Source organism: Aedes aegypti, chromosome 2, assembly GCF_002204515.2.
Source record: "Aedes aegypti strain LVP_AGWG chromosome 2, AaegL5.0 Primary Assembly, whole genome shotgun sequence".
In the NCBI taxonomy this organism is placed as follows: domain Eukaryota; kingdom Metazoa; phylum Arthropoda; class Insecta; order Diptera; family Culicidae; genus Aedes; species Aedes aegypti.
This window is the reverse complement of record NC_035108.1, coordinates 427,604,377-427,623,402: the sequence shown is the minus strand read 5'-3', so window position 1 is coordinate 427,623,402 and position 19,026 is coordinate 427,604,377. Positions and strand designations below refer to the sequence as shown.

Below are 19,026 nucleotides of genomic sequence, written 5' to 3'. Positions count from 1 at the left end.
TGTTGGTTGTTGTGTGCTAGTTAATCGATCCGAAAGCCTTGGCATTTCTACCATAAAAGTATTTTCACCACGGAAACACAAAATAAATTCTGAAGTCCCATCCTTCCTTCCGCCGCAAACATCTACCTTCAAAATGGCTGTTTTCGCCAAAACATCTGTTGAACACCCGAAGAGGGATTGCAGCGTGTTCGGATTTCATGTCTGGGTCGTTTAGCATTGCCATTTGGCATAAAGGACATTTGGAGTATCTGTCATCTGGTATAATGGTCATTTGGCATAACTTTTTCCCATCAATAACAGGCATTTTTTGAAAGGGGATATAATTCTGATTATGCCAAATGGCTCGGTCGACTTCGCTACAGGACTGGAGTCCTACACTTTTTAGGGACTTGTTTACGATTTCAATACAAGTCTCTAAGAAGTATCTTTCCAATGAAAAGGTTCTGAAGTATCTTTCATAACCAAAATCGTCTGTAAGCCCGCTTTTTTTTTCAGATAGCTTCTACACTGCCCATAACTGCATAACAGTCACATTCGACACGGCTTGGGATTATATTTTCCAGGGAGCGATGAGTTTTGATAATTGATCGCTGTTGTTTAGCTTTGATTAGATGTTGGGTGAATTTCAAAGCAATGGCAACCTTTTTATTACAAAATTTAGATTTTGTCTTTTGACCTAAAGATTCTGGTTAAACTACTGCATAGTACGGCTATCACTCATCAAAATTACTTTCACTTCGGGAAAATATAATTTCAATCTGGCGAGAAGATTACAAACTGAGGGTGGGTTAGGAGCACAGTCAGACCCTTGAATGTGCAATGTGGGGTAGTAATTGGGAATGCCATTGACGGTTTGTAATCTTCTACGAGGTTTTCGAAAACCAACAGGGTGCGTGCACCGGGTTGCGGATAGGAGCAAAGGGAGATCAATAGCATCTACTTAAAATAATAGAGCAAAAAGCCGTTCCATGATTAGGTAGTGTTTAGCGATCTTCTATGGTGTTCTAGTACTATAAAATTCTTCACTCACTGGGAATTCTGGCCTTGTTAATATCAATAGTGCTGAACATAAAATAATACCTAATACTCAATAAGTACAATGTAGTAATAAATGAAATAAAATCAATTTTCTATACTTGACAAGGTTTTGAAGACAATCAATGAGTGAAAGAACTACCTATTAGAAAAGCCACATGAGCTAAGGCTATACATATACAAATGTTGGTCATAGGGTCATGGCGAGCATTCGGTATGTATGTCTATGACTGATTCTGATCTAATAGGGGCACTAGAAAACCACGCGGACAATTTCGAAACAAATTATTTTTATACATCGGTCTTATGATCCGAAAGGCTCAGCTATGCTGTAATGTCATTTTTTAAACTATTCATTAGTGCTGTTTAATTGTTTATTATTCTAACAAAACTACATAATTATTCATTACTAATCACTGTTCCTAATTCTCTCTTTCTCACCTTCTTATCTGTTGCATGATTATGATCATTACTAATATAATGCATGAGCATGCACAATAAGAATAATTTCAGAATTGTAAGCAGTCAATGGATAACTGGATAGAATAGCTTCGAAAAGGATGCTCAAAACAGAATAATTCTGGTCAGGGAAGTATGACCATCATGAGTAAGTAACACATTTCATTTTAATAATATCAAATATTTTTATATAAATCAGCACCGCCAACCAGTGAACTGAATTATAATTTTATATCTGTACATGATAAAAACAGATAAAGTTTGTACAGTTGTCACCATCGATTGAATTGCGTTCTTTATAGTAATGTTCAATCATTATCAAAAGCTCCTAAAGCGTCGCATCGTGCCATCAGCAGTTCTTAGCATCACTCTCATATTGTTATTACTTTGTTGTTTATTAAATTTATATAAAGCGATCAGCTCATTTTTTCTTACTTGTACAATTGTTTGAAATTTTAATAAATCAAACCAAACTTCAAAACTTAACTTAAATTGCTCTCAGCACATTTACATTTTGCAGCATTAATCGCATTACTGTGTCAAGCCTTCTCCAATTTCCTATACCCTACCCCAACCCTTCCTATCATTTCCGATGGTGTTCAAGTGGTCCGCATAGACTATTACGGCCATTACCTATCCCTGCCCCCGGCTTTGGACTGACTTGCGCTCTCATTGCCCCACCAAACGCTGCAAAATGAAAAATGAAAATGAAAATTTCAAGTTAATACCGGGGAGAGTCATCAAATAACAAATACTTTCGATCCACTTACTGAAATCTGTGAGATTGTTCTAGAAAATTAGAAAAAAATACCAAGTTGTTTTGTCACATTGGCAATTTTAACCGCATAACAGTCACATTGAGATTATACATGAGCTTCATAATGCAGTGGCAACGAAATTTCTATCAGAATTTTTTCTGACTATTCACCCAATAAGCGATATGAGTTGTACAAAATTTCAGCCTCAAATAAGCACTTTTGAATTCTTAGTGATTTTTTTAAATATCAGTTCCCTCCCATACTGCAATGCCTACTTTTGTCGAATGTTACAAATATGCAGTTATAGGCAGTACAGATAAGGGATGGTACACAAATTATGTCACGCTAAATTTCAACTTTTTTGACCCCCCCCTCCTATGCCACGTGTTTTTGTATGAGTCCTCTGAAAATTTTGTAAGGCTTGCCACCCTTGGCTTGCCCCCCCCCCCCTTGGAGCGTGACGTAATTTGTACATGACCCCTAATGAATCATGGTGCAACATTCTTGAGATTCCAGCTTAACTGGAGCCTCAAGAATGTTGCTTCAGATACTCTTCTGCGATTATTCCTGCTGTTCTTCTGAAATTCTTGTCAGATTTCTCGAGAAAACCGCTCTTAAATTCTACTAGTGACTTTTCCAGATATATCTTCTGAAACTCTCCATAAATTCCTTCAGCATTTTTTTCATGGATGCATAAAGGAATTTCTCGAGAATTTATTCTTTCTTTTAGCAGTTCACCCACAGTAATTCTGAGATTTCTCTGAAAATCTAACATTCGTTTCTTCAGTTGTTATCCTTGGAGCAGTTTTTTTTCGGAGACCCTTCAGGAAATTAACCTGTTTTTCGTAAAATTTCACTACCACCTCATCTAAGGATTAACACTGTAGTTTTTCCAATCATTTTTTAAATGTTTTCACAAGTAAAATCGCCATGGATCGGATATAAAAAATGAGGGTTTCCTCTATCCACATATGGAGTTATTTCAGAAATTCCTTCACAGATTCATCTGAACCCTCCTTCTAGAATTTTACCGAAAATACCTTCAGCAATACCTCCATAAATATTTCCATAGGTTTATCTGGGAATTCCTTCATGAATTCATCCATTAATTGCTCCAAGCATTTCTCTAGAAATTTCCCGAGGGATTATCCTAGAATTCACTCACCGTGCAAAGTTTTTGCAGGGGTTCTTTCTAAAAATCTTCCAGAAATTCATCTGAAAATTAATCCGAAAATAAGTCGTACATTACTCCAGGGATTCCTCCAGAAATTGGCCGAAAATTTCTCAAGGAATAATTCCCTCCAGGATCTTCACTGGAGATTTTTCCAAAAACTAGTCCGGGCTACTCCAGGGAAAGTTCTGAAAATTCCTCAGGAAACTAATAAGTGTTTGCTCCAGGGAACACTGGATTTTTTCAGAAATTGCTCCAGAAAATTCTGCAGGACATAATTCTTCTAGGAAATTCCTCTGAATTCCTTCAGAGATTCTTCATAATATTGCGCCGAGAATTTTTCCAGGAACTTCCCTCCCCTTGGTTATGCGACCTTGCCGCGATGGGAGGGCATAATCCATTAGCCCATATGATGGAAACCAAAGGCGTAACCTGTAGTGGTGGTATCACATTTTGGCATTTTTTGCTTGAAGCCGCGTCATAATTCATATGGCATAGACGCAATAATATCTCGGATGTGATCCAACGGACATTCTGCGTCATTGCACAGTGGGACGGATTGGGGTTTTAGGAGGAAAGATGGAACTCACGCCTTCAATTGTGATTTTACGTAAAAATGATGTTCTACAAAGTTGTTTCTATTATAAAAACAATTTTTTTGGTCGGAACGAAAATTAGGGTGGCCCTTTGTAAAAAAAGATAACCATCAAAACTTTTTTATTTTAAGGAATATTGAAATAGTTTGTTCTACAAAGTTGAAGATCGGAAAATTTTAAGCTGATTTGACAAAAAAAGTTTTTTCCTAGCTCAAAAATTGACCGTTTTAGAGCATTTTTCGCTATTGATGTAGGGTGGCCCTTCAAAAATTAATTGTTGTGTTTTATTTTTATTATTTCAAGTTTCTCAGCAAAAATGTCTTCCCATCACTTTTCGAGCTAATTGAAACGCAAACATAAAAGATATATCTAATGGAAACAAATAGATACAAGAGTGTTTTCGTAATGAAAGTTTAATTTACTTCCTTGGACATAAAGTATCATCGATACTAATATATACGATACACGAATGCAAAATGACAAAAATGGCAAAGAAAGCTCTCAGTTATAAATTGTGGAAGTGCTCTTAACAACAATAACCTGAGAAGTATGATCTGTTCCAGCGGGGACGCAATGCCAAAAAAAAAGAATATTGATACAATTTTTTCTGATGAAAAGTTAAAGACTTCTTAATAACAAAAAAAAAAAAATATTTTCTATATGTTGGTTTAGCTGGGAAAACAAGAAAAATGTGTTGACATGACGATAGCTTGAAAATGTGAATAAAAATCGTATTATTCTTCGGTGGATCTGTTTGCTAACGATATGACTGGTTCATATGTTAATAACCGTTAATAACAGATTTTTAAAAGAACTCTCAAATTAACTATCTCTAAATTATAGCCTTAATTAGTCAAAACATCTAAACATGCAAATAATGCATTTAGTTATTCTCCTTAATCTAGGCTTGAAAGTCAGCGTCATAATCAGGAATCGTACTTTAGTAATATACCGTTTCAGATACGATATATCTCCTACGGTGGACAAATTACTTGTAAACGGATTTGCATCAATTAAGCTTTCGTAACTTCCAATCAGAATGTTTCCCAAAAAGCCTGACAAATCCCAAAACAGAAGTACTTGGATGTTTGGGAGGAGCCATGCCGGGAAATTCAACCGTGTGGTAAATTTAGAATTTATTTTCAAAAGACTTTTCTCCTTATTTTTATTGCTGAACTCTTTTGACGTTTGTTTTATATGAAAAATGTTTATAACTATCACCTACAAAATTGAACAGACCTCGAAACATGCGTCTCAATCGGCTCTAAAGATGAAGGGAAGACAACTTTGCTGAGAAATCTAAAAAAACACACAAAAACCTATTTTTGAAGGGCCACCCTACATCAATAGCGAAAAATGCTCTAAAACGGTCAATTTTTGAGCTAGGAAAAAACTTTTTTTGTCAAATCAGCTTAAAATTTTCCGATCTTCAACTTTGTAGAACAAACTATTTCAATATTCCTTAAAATAGAAAAGTTTTGATGGTTATCTGTTTTTACAAAGGGCCACCCTAATTTTCGTTCCGACCAAAAAAATTGTTTTTATAATAGAAACAACTTTGTAGAACATCATTTTTAAGTAAACTCACAATTGAAGGCGTGAGTTCCATCTTTCCCCCTAAAACCCCAATCCGTCCCACTGTGCATTGATAGAATTGATGCCCATTTCAAATAATTAATCTATTCGAAGTGGACATTAATACTATTGGTGGCGTTCAGTTTGCCTTTAGCTAACCAGAATGATCCGTAGCCACTCTTACTATTAGCTAGTTAGATACATCGTTATCATATACGACGTAGGGAATACATAGGAACTCTTAGGAAAATGACTAGTAGATTCACTGAGTAGAAATAAGTGGCGACAATCTTATTTTAATATGGTTTTTACATTGCCATAATAAGAAATACCTCTTTTGTAACAGCGGTATAAATAATCAAATTCCAGCTTCATTTTCGCAAAATTTACAAGTAGAAAGTAGGCGTTGTGAAGCATTGCATTTGCCACCGAAAAGTGAATCATGTAGGAGACTGTAATAGAAGCCTAAGGTAACTTTACTTTTCAATATTCACTATAAAATGACTGTGGAAAGTAAGACGCTGAGATCGATCATTAAGGTACACTTGCTAGTTTCGAAAAATTGTTGAACAGACAAGGAAAGCGACTTTTTTCTTCAAGGATATATGAACGTAATGACCAATAAATACTTTTAACAACAACAAATTAAATTAACTAGAACTACTACTAAACAGCCTAATTTTGTTAAAACTTGACGACAATTGACATTTAAGACTCTAATCTAACGTAAAAGACAGGAGTAATCAGAATAGCACTTGAATGACAAATTATTCAAAACCATTTCGACTAAACAGTATTAGTAATGACACTACTACACTACTATTTCAAACAAATTCTGATGGAGCTGCTGATTTTCACAATGCTTCCTTTTCTCAAAAGCAAGGGAATATGGGTACTTTTCAAAAACTACCACGTCACAATACTAATAAAAAACAGAGTTCATGTTGGCGCCATTGCCTAGTCCGTCTGAGTATTGGTCCTGGTAGAGGGGAAACTTGGCAAAAGCCAGACCGAGGGTTCAGCCTTGACAAGTTAAGCTGTCAGGCAGCTCCAACTGAATACCATACAAAAAAAAAAAAAAATATTTAGTGTGAACGGATTTCGTGATACAGTTATATCACGTTGCTTGTACTATTATATCATAGTAGTCACCGTACGCTGAACAACAAATTAGAAAAGTATCTGTTCAACAATTTTGGAGGAACTATTAATAAATTTGTGGATAAATAATTAAAAAAACAGTTTTCCTTGAAATTATTCCTAAGTATGGATATTTTAAACGAAAATCTTGAAAGAAATTCTAGAAAAAACTATGGATCACTTGCCGACTGGACTTTTTAGAAAATTTCAGGATGAATATTTGGAGAATTGATAGAAAAATTGCTCCAGCACAGTGCATAGGCTGGTTTTAGCGGGTCGTCGTTGGTGCGTCATCCCCGCATTCCCTGAGTTACCTTCTCAGGGGATCTGTTTACAGATTTTCCCCTTGTAAAAAAAGGCGTCTGTTTGCAGATTTCCTTGTAAAAAACGCACAACAGTCTAAATGGTCAGGCAAAGGCAAAGAAAGCACTCTTTCAGTAACTGTAGAAGTGCTGTTAAGAACACTAAGCTGAGAAATAGGCTCTGTCTTAAATGGGACGTCATCCCAGAAAAAAGAAGAAGAAACTTTAGATTTTTTGGAGGATCCCTTCATCAAAATTTCAGTAGAAATTTTTTCACACATTCCTTCAGGTTCTTGAAATTTCTTCACAAATTTGTTCAAATACTCCTTCATAAATTTCTCTGAGAATCCGTTAGAAATGCTTCAAAATATTTTTTTACAAGAATTCTGCGGTATTGTTTGGGTTTTTGACGTCGGCCAAAAGCGTATGATTGATTCTCTTTGCCTAGTTTTAGTTTGGAAATTTCCTGACTGTAAGATGTGTGATGTCTCTACATTCAAAATGTTCAAGGGATCTGTTCGGAGCAGAAATAAACATTTATTTAGATAAAAATTATTTTATTTTTTTTATATATTTACAAATGTTTTTTTTTTCATGTACTTGTAATATTTAAATTTAGTTTAAATGTGGCAACAATAAAGATTTTATTTTCTTTTTTTTCCTTTCTCAATTATAATAAATTTCTTTGTTTGCTATTTTTTTTTTTGTTATTTTCTGTCTCTCTTTCGCTACGGATCTCATCATCTCACCAGCAGCGGCATGCGGATTCGTTCTCTCCTTTCACGTGATTCATTTGTTTTTCTCTTTTGAACTCTCTCTGTTTTTTTTTGCTCTGTGATAGCATTGTTTGTTCTCTCACTTTACGCGTTGACTTCCACAGGCGGCACCAGCATTAGCGCCCTCACGTGCTGATGCGACGCGGATGTATTCGTGGTGTGCTGTCTCATGTGGCCACATGTGAAGTATTCTAGTTTTAGTTAGTTTGCGCGGGAATTAGACTCACGTCACGTCACGTTATGCCGTTTGCTATAGTGTTCGGTAACAATGAAACGGAAATGAAGATTCTCTTCTCTGCCTTGTTTTTTTTTAATGAGATTTGTTCATTTTGCTATTTTTGTTGCTGGATGCATTTCGGTAGTTTTAAATACATAATGTTACGAAACTTTTTTTTTTTACTTTTCAAACTTTAATTGTTTCAAATTGATGATATTTTTCGATTTTGAGGAAATGTTCTATTTTCTCCAAACCGTAACTTGCTTTTCTGCGCTGCTTTGGTTCCATGGGAATATAACATTGGAGTAACGTTAAACGTATGAGAAAACGAGATTTTTTTTTATTTTTTTCTTAATGGTCTCACTTTTTGTTTATTCTAATGTATAGAAAAAATGAATTAAACTTCTTTTCCGGTTAGTTGGTCTAAGAATTGTATGCTTTTTTACCTACAACTTCAATCATGCGATCGCGACATCGTGTGTGAGTGTGGATGTGTTTGGGTCTTTTTTTTTTATTTTGTTCTGTACAGGTGAATGCAATGTTCCACAAAAAACACCGCTTTCGATTTCTGGCGTCGCTCCTTCCTTCGTAGTGCAAAGATTAAAAATAGCTAATATTCGTGAACGTATTTTGAAAAAATGTACTCTTCTCTTTTGTTACACTATGTAATGTTTGTCTCATGTTTACTTTTCTGTTTTAAACGAGGTTTAACGAAGACTAAGATTTGGTTTCCAGGGAATGCAGGATGCAGTTCCCGATTGGATGTTTGTTGGATTCGGTATGTTGGTAATTACAAAACGCTAGATAAACTGCAATCGTGCTTTTGATAGTTGATTGTGTTTCGTTTTATAGTGTTGGTTTCAAGGCGGTGTTGCCTTCACTCGTGTGTCCGTTTTGTGTATGTGTGTAAAGTGATTCGCTGAGTGAGTAGTGTATTGTTTTGTGTATACTTTTCGTAGTTGTAACAATTGTTTTAGAAATTTTCGCTCTTTCCACCATGTCCGTCACTCGATTGGCAATCAGACGATTGGGTTTTAGTATTTGATTTCACTAGATTCCATCATTAACGGTGTATGTGTATGCGTATGAACATGAGTGTAAGTTTGAATGTGTTCTTTGAGATGAAGCTGGATGTGACCAGAGGTTTTCTACCGTTTTCCGAGAGTTACTGGCCGCCGACCCATCTATTGTCTTTTCAGTTTTGAATATCGCCTATTGATTATGAAGCACGATTAAAGCAAGCAAACAAAAACATCGCTTCGCAGTTGTAACATGCGCAAAAAAGAGAGAGCGATGATAAAATCCATTATTCTCGCTTTTTTATCATTGGGGGAAGGTGTTTCACTTCACTTTACCCCCCACGTTTGGAGCTTGCTTATATGGGTTTTATAATGTACTGTTATCCTCTCGATATAATCAGAGCTGTAGCAGTTGATCATAAACAGACTCTCATGATGTGTTGCGGATTATTATTGTTACAGTGAGCAATAAGTGAGAGATACTCTCTAGAATTCAACCCCTGTTCCTAACATAATTGAACATGTTAATTGAGTAAGCATATGGTAGCCTTTATTTCAAAATTTAGTTTTATGTTATGTAAATGGATTTACTGAATTTTGTGTCAGTGGCCCTGCAGAAAAGTTCAAAGAAAATATTCATTAATAGAGGCTTGCATTTGTGCAGGCACTTCAAATCTATTTATAGAAGCAAAGAAATGGATCTAAGTACTTCTAACTACATGAATTGAACAATCATAAGCTTAAAATCAAAGCTTTTATATGGTTTCTAAATGAACGTGATTTATTATTTTGGGTGATAGATAATATCAACATAGAGAAATAGAAACTTAGACCAAAACCAAGCAAAACACTCAATTCTCGCATAACATATGATATCATCGCCTTAAAAGCCATTGGTAACCGAATGCGTAGTGTTATTTTTGAGTAAATGAATGTACAAAGATAAAAACTATCACCACTGTGAGATAGAGGAGGATCTTCTCACCATCGTAGCATTGATCCATTGATTATCTCAGTAAAAATAAGCTACACACTTGGTTAGCAAGGGCCTTGACGTAGCTAGGATTTTTTTTTCTGGAGTGGGCCTAGCAAGTTCTTGTTTAAAAACGTAATGTCGGTCGCAATAATCACGATTGTCACAAATTTCTTAGTTTGCCCTTCAGTGATATTTGATATTTAAATTACTATGTTTACTACAATCCTTCAATAATCTTCCAAAGAACTAACGGGAAATATCTCTTGTGATTCTTCCACGAACTTTTCAGGTATTCAATAATGTACTTTAAAGAGATTCCTCAAAAATTCTTACGGGGATTTCTTTATGAATTATTCCATACTTTTCAAGTGCTTTCTTCCAAAAGTACTTCACAAGTTTTCATTCATTCAGAAAATCATTCCCGGTATTAGTAGTTATTATTCAACTTTTTTTTGAAATACCTTTGGCTTTCTGATCTCAGAATCTCACACCAGAAAATTTTTCGAAGAAACTACCAAATTGCTTTGAAAAATCTCTTGAAAAAAACTTTTGAATTTTTCTCAAGTAATGCCCTCTACGTATTTATTACATATAAATTGCAATCAGTTTAAAATATCAACCAGTTGTTCCTTGATAATTTGTTTAGGATTTTCTGGAATTACTTAAGATTTTTACAAGAAATTCCTGGAGTCTCATCAAAATTGTCTTCTAGTTCTTCAAGCAAGGGTTCTTTCTAAAAATTCTTAACCCGTATAGGCCTGAGTGAAAGCAAAAATACTGAAACCCTCACCGCTTAGCGAATTCTTAACGGATTCGAATGATTTTTTGTCAGTTCACTGGCCCACATTTCTAATTTCTAGAAGTAGCCAAAGGAACTCGGAAATATTCATGTGGCCGGAGTTATTCCGGTGGGTCACTGGGTCAAGTCGGGTAAAAAAGGGCAATTTTTTGGAACATGCCAATAAAATAAATCATCAATATCTGATATTCAACATTATAAATGAAGAGTTTTGCATCGTTTAGAATATACCGGATGTGGCTATTCGGACGTAATGCCCTGAAGAACCGGCTATAGATTAGTTGGATACTAAACCGTTTCTATTCTCGAAAAGTAGAAATCAAACAAAATTGTGCACTAAAATGCGTTCCCATAAGTTTAGCACAGATGTTCCGATACGAATTGTCCACTTAATCGTAAGTTTGAGGCATCCCGGAACCCGAAAATGGTCATTTGTAGGATTAATCAAATGCAAAACTCATAGTTATCCAATTCAATCGTTTCTCAAAAGGTTTACAAAGATGCAATTCTCTTAAAATTCCGTCATGTAGTGGCCCCATTATAGCCGGTTCCGGGAATTATTCGTGACTTGAAATTTGCCTACCTCCAGGGGCACAAAAGCACAGTACCCTTCTCCCCGACCTGACCCAGTGATCCACCGTAATAACTCCGACCACATGAATATTTCCGCGTTCCTCTGTCCTCTTCTTGGAACTAGATATGTGTGCCAGTATACTGACAAAAACTCATTGATCTTTTTAAAAACTACATTTCCATATCCAATTTATAACATATTTCTACAGTAATACACACAAACAAATTTTTGGAAGAACTTCTTTATAAATGTCTGCTTAAATCGAACTCAAAAAAGAAATACTAAATTCTTGACGAAAAAATGGAGAACGTAGAGATTCTGAACTTTTTTGGCGAAATTCCATACGGTATACTTGACAGAAAAGCTTAAGTGGTTTGTGTAAGATTTACTAAAAAAAATATTGTTCTTTATCTTCGTCCTTCGAAATGATTTGGGTTAATAGTAATGGAATATTTACTAAAGGTATTTGAAAATGTTTTGCATGAACTCCAAAGTTTCATGATACTTTGACGAACAAATTAATGAAGAAACTTTTTTTCCTACTTGCAGAAATTTCAATCAAATAGTTTTTGGAGGGACTATTTTTAATTGTTGTGGTAGGAACTGTAGAAAATCATATTAGCGTTGTTTTTGAAGAACATTGCAAAAATTAGTTGTGAAAGATTTTATTAAATTAAAACTTAGAAGAAATTGTTTGATTTGAATTGAAAATTTGAAAATTTGTGAGGAATTCCTGATGGAATTTTTAAAATCAGGAACCGTACGTATAAGAATTATAATTTTTTTCTGAACATCTAGAATTTACTTCTTTTTAGATTCTTTAAAGTATTTGTTTTTGGAGTTTGAAAAGATATTTGTATGAAATTTCCCAAGAAGGTGTCAAAAGCGCGAGAGAAAAGTGATTATTTATAATCTTTTCTCTAGATGATACGTTAATAATCTCTAATAAAAAAATTCTGAATTTTTCTTAAGAATCTTTTTTTTGAATTCCTTTTTTGACTTCTAGATTGATCCCAAAAATCTGCCTCTAGAAATTCCGCCCTGGAATATGGATTTTGCCAAACTCCGATGAAACTATTTCTAAAGATATGTTTTAAGGAATATACTTACAAATTTCTTTATTAATATTTTAATGAACCTCGTCCCCTTCCCAGTTATATTGTTAAATATAACTGGAGGAAAGAAACATTTCAAAAAAATACTTATCGTAGATAATTTTTGTGTAATTCGGAAATTAGAATTTCCAGAAAAAAAAAACATAAAAGAATTTCTGAAAAATTCTGACGCAAAGTATTTTGGAAATATTTCTTTAAGGCTTTGGAAGAATTTGTTAACTAAACTGAAGAATTAATTAAGAACTGCTGGTGAATCTGTTCGGCAACTCTAAATCAGCCGCCTCCCGAAGCGTAATTATTTCAATCAATGATTTTTATTGCAAAATTGATTATTCAGTCTCGGAAATCTCAGGGGAAGCTGACAGAACAGGAATCATTTGAATGTTTTCATTCCTGTGTTTTGATAGAAAAATATTGTGAATTTGGCGTTTTTATTTCGATAATAACCGAATGATGCCAAAGCCGTAATATACCTTACCAATTCAACGTATTAATTGAATGTTTAACTATATTATTTAGATTTTCGGGCATCCCTCTCCATTCCCGCAGCATGACAAAATATGTGAATTTCCCTTGAAATTCATTGACCCCATGAAATACAGCCCAAAAATATAAGCTCAATTACTTTTGACCAAAAAAAATGATGATGGCTCACAGTGCGTCGAAAACAATCACAATCAAATACCTACGTAGATTTTTTTTAGTCCGGACGGATGAAAAACTTTGTTTACGTTCTCAATTATATGCGGTCGTTGAGAATATTTCTTAAAATTTCGTCAATTATAGAAGTTTTATGGCGTGCAATTGTAATTGCGTGCAAGTCTTCGTCCATGCGATTTCGGTGAAAGTAGTAAAGTGGATAATTGAACTGATAAATGACTCTATATTGCTGGTAAGTTCGAATATCCGCCCTAGTTTGATACGTCGAATAATAGCGCTTGCGACGAAATAGATCGACACGCTATCACCACTGTGAGATAGAGGAGGATCTTCATCATAGTATTGTAATATATCGTGAAAATCCATTGGTTTGCTCGGCAACAACAAGTTTACCAATGGCTTTTAGAGCAAGATTATAAATCCAGGGAGAAATTTTTGGGGTTCCATGGTTTGTTATCTTTGACTATTTTTTTTGTTAAACCATTCTAAATATTTTCTTTTTTCACTGTTTGCCAAACATATCTTCCGCTTGTACAAGGAAGGGCATCGACTGGAGTACGCCAATTACCGAGGGATAACACACCTTAATTCGGCGTACAAAATCATGTCTGGAATTATGTTTAACAAATTGACACCGTATGAGGAGTCCTTTGTCGACGAATACCAATCTGGTTTTCGAGAGGGCCGATCAACGACAGATCAAATGTTTACCCTGCGTCAAATTATAGATAAATTCCGGGAGTACAACTTGCGGACTCATCATCTTTTTGTAGATTTCAAGGCAGCGTACGATTCAGTGAAGAGAAAGGAGTTGTAGCAAATTATGTCCGAACATGGCTTTCCGGCGAAGCTGATTAGACTGAGTCGTGCAACGTTCGTAACCTTAGATGGATTGAAACAGGATGACGCTCTTCTAAATTGCTGTTTTACATAGCACTCGAAGGTACTATCGGGAGAGCCGGTGTGCAGAGAAGCGGTATCATTATCACACGTTCTCATATGCTCCTTGGCTTTGCGGAAAATATCGACATCATCGGGATTGAACGTCGGGCAGTGGAAGAGGCGTTCGTGCCTTACAAGAGGGAGACAGCGAGGATCGGGCTCACGATCAACACCACAAAAACGAAGTACATGATATCTGGTGGTCAACCATAGCGAAATGGTGCTAGGTGGAGAAAAGTTTGAAGTGGTGGATGAATTTGTGTATCTTGGAACACTAGTGACATGCGATAATGATGTTACCCGCGAGATGAAAAGACGTATTGCAGCTGCGAGTTGGGCTTTCTACGGGCTCCGTAACCAGCTGAAGTCCTGTAGCCTGTAAACGAAAACAAAACTCGCGTTATACAAGACACTGATCCTTCCGGTTGTTCTATATGGCCATGAATCTTGGACATTGAAGGAAGTCGACGGGAGAGCTTTCGGGGTGTTTGAACGTAAAGTACTACGAACAATACTCGGCGATAAACTAGAAAACGGCATCTGGCGGCGTCGCATGAATCATGAGTTGTACCAAGTGTATAAAGAGGTGGATATTGTCAAGCGCATAAAACACGGCAGGCTGCGTTGGGCTGGTCACGTTGCCCGTATGCCGGAAGAACGACAGGCAAAGATAACATTCAACAGAGAACCCGGACGAGGCCGCCGACTTCGTGGTAGACCGCGCACAAGATGGCTTTTTGCATTTGAGGAGGACTTAAGGGCACTTAACGTTCAGGGCGACTGGAAGCGATTGGCTCAGGACCGAGCCCAGTGGAGAAGAATCACCCATTCCGCGCAGATTCTTCGTAGCGAATTGTAGCCCATCAAGTATGAAGTAGGTGTTAGTCGTCAACTAATCTACCGATGTTGAATATTTAAATAGCTAGCAGCAAGTTTTGAAAACGCTTAGAACTCTCTTGCTGCATCATCGAGGATTTAGTTTTTGAAGCAAGGTTCCTCTTTATAAAAACATAACAGGCTGCTTTCAATCATCAATGGAAAGTTGTCCCATCCAGCTTCACCGTCGAACACACGCAAAATTTTGTAACGTTTTCCCATGGCTGAATGTATGAGTGTGTATGTCTATGCGCAGAAGTGTTGATGCGATGCAGGTAATGATGTAAGTTTACTCCGTAGAAAAAAGAAACTCATATTCGGCAAGAATTTCTAAACAAAATAAATAAATCTCTTTGCTGCTTCTTTGTCCGGTTTGCTACAAAACCTTCCGCCTCCCAAAAGCATATGGTTGTGTGAAGTGTGTCATGTGTGGGTGTGTTTGGGTGTATATCCATATCTTACAGTGTTTGTGTTCGTGTTGTGTGTGTGTTTATGGATTTATGCACCTGTGTTCGTTCATTCTTTTGTCTCTGTTTTTCGGTTTTCGTGATTTTTTCCCCATGTTTTTAAGTAATTTCCGTAAATTTATATCAGTGCAAGGCAATTGGTATATAGCAATGATTCTGGTTTCCTCTTTTACTCGTCGTGTTAAGTTTACTTTATACAAATTGGTTTATCTCCTCGCCAGATTCGGATTTTTTTTTCTAAGATTTTTCTTTTTTGTTTTTAATAGTAGAAGTAATCACAATTTAAGTTTTCCATTAGTTTTTTTTTGTTGGTTTGTAATATTCACTATGGTATTCATTCATTCAAATTCAAATAATGCGTTTTATGCGCTCGTGTGTGTACGTGTTCGTGGTATGTGTGCTTGTTTGATCTCTGTGACGCGTGAGTATGAGTTTGTCTGCGAGAGAGAGAGAGAGAGAGAGAGATGTATTTGATGCTAGTTTTTAAGAGTTACCTTGGAAAGAGAGTCAACAGTGTATAATGTGAGCTAGGCGATTTGAAATGGAGTTTGAGTTGGAATCCTTTGTATAACAATAGATACGTGTGCCTCACCCGTTTTGTTTGTTCATTCGAAGAATAGCAAGACCATTAGCTGCACGAAGAGAAACATAGGATCTAGGGATCTGTGGAATGACGGGATCTGTAATAGTTCACTATTTCTTCACGTCTTAGGTGAGGGTTTCAAGTCGAGTGGAATTCAACAAAGTGCAGCGACATAAGCGCATATTAAGCGTGGCTTATTTTTTCAATGTCGAAACCTTAACATCAGGTAAAAGTATTGTTTTTTTTTTAGCTTTTCGATACTTGCAATTCTTCACCTATTAGTCGATTGTTAGCCATCGAAGCGGCACAATGATTCACCGACTCATTGAGCGTTTTGACTGGGTTTTCTCTGTATGAGTGTCTGTTCCTTCCTTTGTTTCTATGTTTTCTTCTGAATTGATGAATCCAAATTACCAACGGAAAGATTTAAGTTCAAGCTCTTATTTTCAGTTTTTCTTCAGTAAAACGCTGGAATCACTGCGCGAAATGATTCATAAAAATGGACTTACTTATAAGATGCGTTTTGCTTATATCTTACTCATACATTGTAATTCTTTTTTTAATTTTTTTACAAAAATTTATCATTCTCCGAACTACCTTCTTTAACTTTCATCCTACATTTTTTTGTGTTTGTGTGTCATAATTCATCTGCATATCGTCACCTAAATTTAAATTTAAAGCTTTGTTTATTTATATTTATATGCATTTTCTTTGCAGCTGGAGCTCTTTAGAGAAAAAAAAGGTGAAATATCGATTAGTGAGACATTATAACATAATCTACAGAAAACTGTCGTCCTCGCAAAGTGCTTTCCGACACTGTTATGGGATTCGCTAGAACAACGACACGCCGCAGTGAACTCTCCAACCAAACACTTATTCGAGCTTCGTCTATTGCCTCTCACTTTTCGCTCTCACAATATTCCTATTGATTTGGCACAATTAAAAGTTGAGTCGTTTGCTTCAGTTATTCTCACTAAAATTAAATAGACCTATGATTCCCGTTGAGGGGTTATGCTTTCTCGCGTTTCCCTATTTATGTCTGTGTTTGAGATAGCGTAAAATATGTGTAATCGATTTCCCTGCGGCGTGATTTTTGTTGGTTTAGAAACGCTTTCAGTGCCCATTGAAAGAAACAAATTACGTCCGATATTTGTTTAGAAAAGTTAAACAACTAGAGAACGAATAGCATAATGCTAAGGGTTTGTTAGAAATCTTAATGTTCTTACGTAAACGGGATTTGGTTCTATAGTAAAAGAATAACGGAAACGAGATGCTGGAAACTTTAAGAGTTCATGCTTGCTTATCTACGCTTGGGTTTCGGTTTTGCGATCGAAGTTGAATAAAGTTAAACATTATTTATCAATGTACATCTATTTCTATATAAAATTTCTTCATCATTTCTCTCGTCCACAGAAGCTAACACAGAACTACTTGCGAAATGAGGAGAATAACAAAAAATGGCCAACCGAGCGACGCTTTGGAACTCAATCTTGTAGTCTAAGCAGATGTAACAAAAGAAACAATAGACAATTGGAAAGAGTGGAACTTAAACAGCCTGGGAAGGGTTCGTGTGGGTGCATTTGCGTGCACTCACACCGAAGCCGAATCCGGTTCGCTCACTTACAATCTAAGGGAAAAAGGGTTCAATACGTGTATGGAAGAGAAATATGAATCGAACCAGCCGCCGGAACCGTGCGAGAACCACTGAGCTAGCTTCAAATTCCAAACTTTTGGTGATAATGATATTTAAATTATCCGAATATAGAGTAGTAACATAACTATGCTCTCCAAACTTGCAGAGTTGTATTGTTTTCGTCAAAGGTTATTTTGTCAAATCGAAAAAATCGTGATTTCATAGGACACATTTGTTTTTTCCCTTTATTAGAATGTTGTCCCCAAGTGCATAACGGCTATCAATTAAAGTTTTTCTGACAATACGTTAAACTATAGATTATAGCTCTCAAACAAACTCATCATAGTTTCATTAGACACCCACTAACAATATGGTCAGGAATCGACTAACAATTTCAGGGGGATGGCAAACTAAATTCGCTATGAATATCACTATGAACGTTGGTTTCATCAGCGATGCGACAAGTGACATTGTCTTGTATCTTGTGAGTAGTTTGCTAACAGATTCGGTTAAGATCAGATAATTGATTCGCGTCGTATCTCGCCAGAAATCTATAATGACGTGAGTTGCTTATTCGCATAGTTTCCATAGACACGCGACTATGGAGCTACGGAGGAAATCTGCGTAAAATCAACAGTACGGTATTTGAACCAAAGCAGCAATTTAAAGCGACAACGGACTTTCTTCATCAGTCAAACTTTTTGCAACAAAATGATGATTAATCGTTTGAGGTCTTGCGAAAATACCTCATTTTTTTAGGTGCTGGATGAAGTGAATGGCTCTATTGCACTCTTACCAGATAAGTTTGTCGTCAGTGCTAATAAACAAGCGCAAATTATCGCAAATCCGTGAAAATTCACCTCATATCACTGTATCTACTTCAACCGCTACTAACAAGCACACGATTGCTCAAAACGACCGGTCTTTTCGTCAGCATACGGATATCAATCCTTATGTACTTCCCGGTGATAAGATGTCAGTGACGAATTCTGTCTAAGGCCTGAAGTTTCATCGTTGAAAGTCGCCACCATCACCACCAGATTCTTACGATCTGGAGTTCTATACGTCACTCCTTTGACACCTGATCAAAACGAGGATGAATAAAACGTTATGTCAGAGAAATTTTCAATGTCCACACATCTTTTTTTTTCTATCTTTATTAACGAGATTTTTAGCCCTGGACTAGTTCATCTCGGGACCAACGGCTTTACTTTTTAACAACTTTTTAAAAATCATTCATTGGCCCCCTGCTTAAAACGGCCATTGATCAGATCTCTCTCCATCAAGAGGACCTACCCCATTAAACATTTGACAGTTCAACAGCCGACTAAATTGGTTGAAAAATCGGTCGAT

At 36.1% G+C, this 19,026-nt stretch overlaps 1 protein-coding gene across 1 annotated transcript in view; it reads right to left on the bottom strand.

Moving 5' to 3' along the window:
* Positions 1–15,442: 15,442 nt before the first annotated feature.
* The window catches only part of LOC5578840 (voltage-dependent L-type calcium channel subunit beta-1), a 483,469-nt gene continuing 479,885 nt past the window's right edge, over positions 15,443–19,026 (bottom strand). Inside the window, exon 16 of the mRNA XM_021847630.1 lies at positions 15,443–15,894. Coding sequence (XP_021703322.1) covers positions 15,820–15,894 — 75 coding nt within the window. The 3' untranslated portion in view covers positions 15,443–15,819. The remainder of the gene's footprint in view (positions 15,895–19,026) is intronic.